We start from the raw sequence: 5,671 nt of genomic DNA, 5'->3' as shown, positions 1-5,671 counted from the left end.
TTTTAGTAATAATTTTTTAGAGAATAATAAATAATATTTGTAATAATATTATATTTATAATTAAATAAAATAAGTAAAAGAAAATTAATATAAAAAAGAAAAAGATAACAAAAAGACAAAATCACAAAAAGAATACAAAAAGAAAATGATTATATTAGGGAATAGAGGTGCCATAAGTAGAGTGTAGGGTGCCATTAGCCTCCTCCAAAATTATGTATCAATTAATATATCTATACCATATTATAAAGCATTTGACAAAAACTCTTAAAAACAATTTTTTATATATAAAGTACTGTTTATTGATGCATATTACTTAAAATTCAGTATTACAAGTAGTTGCGTAACTACAACTTACTAAAGCTTCATTTTTAAATTCGTGTAACTAACTACGGATAAACATAATCAAATACAGGATAAACATCAATTTTAAATATAAAAAATCTAAAATATAACTAAAATAATCATTGAATTCTAACAGAATATTTAATTATTTTCTTTATAAAAAAATATTATTAAAACAAAAATAAATTACTTTGTTATTAAATCTAAATTAAATTATAATAAAAAATTGAATTAAAGAAGTTAAAAAAAAAAACAAGAACTATTAAATAGTTAATTCGATACTAATTTTGATTTATTGTTTTCAAATTTATATTTCATTCAAAAATAAAAACATTATCGTTTTTTTAAAATCACATAAAATCGTATTATATCGACATAGTCAAATATTAAAACTAAACATTAAAATGAAAATTTATCTCGCTGCATTGCACGAGTATCCTTCTAATATATATATATATACTTCAATATTTAAAAATATTTAATTTTCACTTAAATCAATTCATTATTAAATAATTTAGATGCAAGTAAATTATTGATTAAATTTAGGCTATTTTGAGTAAATTGACTTGTACGTTAAAACATTTATGACTTTTATGTAGTGATGGTCAAAAATAGGTCCTGGACCGGGCCGGTTCCAACCGGTCCCAATATTTCTCATAACCAATCCCGGCTGAAAAAGTTGAGCCCGGTCAAGGTTTATTTTAACCGGTTATGGGTTGCCGGTCCCGTTCTAACCGGTCCCGATCATTGAAAAATAATTTTTGATTTTTATCTTTTTAATGATATATTTTTAATACATTATAAAACTTGTAATTGGGTCACTCAAATGCACTTTAAAAATGCGTTTTATTATAATTAAAATTACAGTCTTATTAAATATACCGAGAAACCAATAATTGTGAACGTTTTTTTATGTTTTTTGCGAATCGAGAACTTAGTATATAAATTCCTCAACCAAGACACTTATATATAGTGTCTAGAAAGCGAAAAATACAAAAAAGGGCAAAAAAAAGGGCTAGTTTTTTTTAAATAACGGCTACATTTTTTAAAAATCATATCAGGCCGGGCCGGGCCCATAACCGGTCCAGGTCTCGCGAAACACCCCAAATCCATAACCGGTCCCAGATTTCGATCCTATAACCGGTCCCGGGACGGGCCGGTCCCGGTCCTCCGGCAGTCCCGGGCCGGGCCGGTTTGGCCATCAATACTCTTATGAGTAGCTATAAAATGAGAGTTTGATAGAGCATAGAATAAATGTATACAAACAAAACTCAATCCAATGGAAAGTGGAATGAAAAACTAGCTAGTTGTTGGTTAATAAACTAATCAATAAACTAGTCATGTTTGGTAAAAAACCAGTTAATAAGGTAAAAAATAATGTAAATTAACGAGGTGCTCATATAAATATAAGAGCATAATTGAAACAAAAAAAAGTGAAAAAAATCTTAAAGTTTGCTATTTTAAGTAGTTCAAAAACCGAACTTATGACTTATCAACTATAGATTTTCTATCAAGTTTAAAAGATAATCTAGGTTATGAACATTACATGACCATAATTGAGAATCAATGAAACATTTTGTTATGTGAGCCGACTAATCCCATGACGACCACCTACTTTGCGGGTAGCTTGGAATCATAGCATTTGAATCTCCATGGCCACAAAGGGATTTTTATTTCTCCTTGAATTTGAACTTAAGACCTTCAGACACTTTGACATTTGGAGCTCAAGCTCAAACCAATCAGACACCATCTAGAATATATTAAACAATTAATTACATTTACTTTATAGTAGAAAGTTACAAAAAAAAAATAGTTTGATAAAATAGTGTCAATGTGAGATATTTAATCAAATTTATGAAACCAAACGCTTGTGGGTCAGAAATTAAATGCAAACATATATATTTTATTTATTTATATTGTTTTTTATAAACAAAATTTAAATTTTAGATAATAGTTAATGCCGGAAATGGATCGGGAGGATTCTTCACATACGAGGTATTAGATAAGTTAGGTGCAGACACATTTGGCTCGCTAAATCTCAAACCAGATGGTATGTTTCCAAACCATATCCCTAACCCTGAGGATAAGGTTGCCATGGCCGTGACACGAACCGCCGTGCTCGAAAACTCAGCCGATCTCGGCATCGTTTTTGATACCGATGTCGACCGTAGTGGTGTGGTTGATAATGAGGGCAACCCCATCAATGGTGATAGATTGATTGCACTTATGGCTGCCATTGTCTTAAAGGAGCATCCAGATTCGACCATTGTAACCGATGCTCGAACTAGTATGGCTCTAACTCGTTTTATCACTGATCGTGGTGGTCATCATTGCCTATATCGTGTTGGTTACCGAAATGTTATCGATAAGGGTATTCAGCTTAACGAAGATGGTGTTGATGCTCATCTTATGATGGAAACCTCTGGTCATGGCGCTCTTAAAGAAAATTATTTTCTTGATGATGGTTAGTACTTTTGATTCAATCTTATTTTAATATTTTAGATTTTTGTGTTATTTTATATGATTTGTCAATAAATAAAAGTATGAGTAAACCCATAATCCATAAAAGTAAGAAGATCGTTCTCCTTCTAGCTTTTGCTATATAAAATCCCAACATTTGTTTTGATGCATACGAGCTTCCAAACTGAACTAAGGGGGTGTTTGGGATTGCTTATAAAAACAACTTATTAACTTATTTCGGTATGACACCGGTAATAAGCACTTTTGAGTGTTTGTATAAACAACTCATACCGGTGTCAAACCGGTCATAAGGAGTTTTTGAAGAAGTTAAACCATTCTAACTTATAATAAGTTAATAAACACTTTTGTAAAAAAATATAAGTTGTTTCAAATAAGCAATCTCAAACACCCCCTAATACCATATTTTATTAGGCTACCATGGTTTTCATTTTGGTACCTTGCATAATGCACTTTGTCTCCTTATACTTTTAAATAGTACTGTTAAGCCCCTCAACTTCAATCAAGTGTGCGAAATGAAAGAAAACTTAATTCCAAACACATCTTGATCAATGTTGCATGCTTGATCTACTCTAAAATGTCGATGATAAGTTTGGTACCTTGATGATAAGTTCATGGTTTGAAGTATTGGGCAAATGTTTGAAATATATGGAGTTGTATACAGATCACAGTCCCTCTATGTTTCCTAATTAACCTCAGACACATGATCACTTTACTGAAAAAAGAGGATAAACGGATGAATTAAATAAACTAATAGTCTGTCGGGAGTTTGTTGGTGGGACAAGTAACTTGTATTCATATAGAATTCGGGCTATAATTTTTTGAATGAGTTCAACGTGCTATGTTGAATTGTATTAACGCACTGAAGATGATATATATTATGTTGTCCAGGTGCGTATATGGTGATAAAGATCATAATAGAAATGGTAAGAATGAAACTACGGGGTTCAAATGAAGGAATCGGAAGTTTGATAAAAGATCTTGAAGAGCCATTAGAATCGATAGAACTAAGAATGAACATCCTTTCCGAGCTTCAACATGCCAAGGCTCGAGCCATTGAGATCATTGAGACATTCAAGACATACATACAGGTACATAGTTTGCAACATATATTTATAACTAAAGTGTTTGTACAGTATAGTTATCAATACGTAAAGATGTGAAACTACAGGAAAGCAGGCTTGAAGGATGGGAGCTAGACGCATGTGGAGATTGTTGGGTAAGCGATGGTTGCCTTGTTGATTCTAATGACACTCCTACTCCTGTGGATGCTCAAATGTATAGGTATACATGCACTCGAGTACAATCTTGGTATCAGACAACAGAGACATACTTGTATTAAAACGGAACGTACTTTGTTTCGGTTTTTATTTTGGAGAACATGCTTTTAAATAAAAAAAGGTTTCATAATAAATTTCAAGTAACATCTTTTTTGTTTACAAAAGAAATAGCATGATTCCTTAATCGCATCAAAGACAGTACATTTTCCAAAATACAGATTTTGAAAGTGGGTTCCCCAAAATTAAGAATTGGAATAAAGTACGTTCAAATTTGATACACTTTTCCCTTTGAATGAAGTGTTCCTAAAACTGGGTAGTAAATCATACGACTTGTGTTCTCATTTGATTAACCACGAAATGTGTTCAGGGCTAAGATCTCGAATGAAGAAAACGGACAGTATGGATGGTTACACATTAGACAAAGTATTCATAATCCAAATATAGCAATCAATATGCAATCAACGATGATCAATGGTTGTTTATTCATGGCTCGAGTTTTCTTTGATAAGTAAGTCATGTATTTATGACATTACTCGATCCTAGATATCCTAGTATGCACATATTACTAATTTTGGAAAGTTTTGATCTTTTTTTAGGTTCCTTATTGCAAGTGAAATGGATAGATTTCTAGATATCTCTCAAATCGAGAAGTACATCAAAAGTGGCAACATCGACTAGTTGGTTCTATTTCTAGAAACTACGCTCGAGATCATGAGATAGATATGGTGTTGATACTGCTTATGTTCTACCATAAGAGGGTAAACATCAAATTTCAGAGCAATAATGTTTTGATGACTTGTACATCATGCAATAAAAAATTGTATAGTACCCAGATATGATGCTCATACAACAAATACAAAATTTCTATCATTTTAAGAACCAAGCGTAAGGCCAAGTGTTTGAAGGAGCAATATTTTTTTATTTAGACGACTATAAAAACATAAGACTTAAAGAACTTTATTTGTCGTACTGAAATTCAAACAAGATTATAAAAAATAAATGATTACAATAATAATTATCGTATAATAGAGGATCTCACCAAGATTCAGATATGGAAATAAAATAGCCATATAACTAGGGGTGTTTATGGGTTGAGTTAATCGGGTTGAAGACATTTGAACAACCTGACCCAATGCTTGTGGTTTGAAAAATTTTAAACCAATCCAACCCAAACTAAAGTGCAACCCAACCCAACCCTTACGGGTTAATCGGGTTGGTATTTTGGTACATTAAAATATTCTTCTAACCTTGAATATGTTATTTATCTACTCATAATTTCTTTTTTATCATTAATCATTTGATACAACTTATCCATATTTCTTACGTATATCACATTCAGTTAATTTTCTCAATTTACATATATATGTTCATAGTTACTGAACATATATACGAATGAATTTTATACATATGTGAATAAATTCATAATATGTGTATACGAAAAACATACATGATAGTGTAATTGTCTAATGTATATATTAATAGAATTTCAACAATCATATTAAATCCAAGAAATAAAAGGATATCGGGTTCATCGGGTTGGGTTGGGTTCAAATAATAGTAACCCAATATCA

At 31.2% G+C, this 5,671-nt stretch overlaps 1 protein-coding gene across 1 annotated transcript in view; it reads left to right on the top strand.

Moving 5' to 3' along the window:
- LOC112527655 (phosphomannomutase/phosphoglucomutase) overlaps positions 1-5,009 on the top strand; it is a 10,389-nt gene extending 5,380 nt beyond the window's left edge. The window contains exons 3-7 of the mRNA XM_025138411.1: positions 2,290-2,806; positions 3,712-3,911; positions 3,992-4,104; positions 4,468-4,608; positions 4,697-5,009. Coding sequence (XP_024994179.1) covers positions 2,290-2,806; positions 3,712-3,911; positions 3,992-4,104; positions 4,468-4,608; positions 4,697-4,778 — 1,053 coding nt within the window. The 3' untranslated portion in view covers positions 4,779-5,009. The remainder of the gene's footprint in view (positions 1-2,289; positions 2,807-3,711; positions 3,912-3,991; positions 4,105-4,467; positions 4,609-4,696) is intronic.
- Positions 5,010-5,671: the final 662 nt, after the last annotated feature.

The sequence above is a fragment of the Cynara cardunculus genome, assembly GCF_001531365.2.
Source record: "Cynara cardunculus var. scolymus isolate 2C chromosome LG 15, CcrdV1, whole genome shotgun sequence".
Classification (NCBI taxonomy): Eukaryota; Viridiplantae; Streptophyta; class Magnoliopsida; order Asterales; family Asteraceae; genus Cynara; species Cynara cardunculus.
This window is presented reverse-complemented; position numbering and strand designations above follow the sequence as displayed.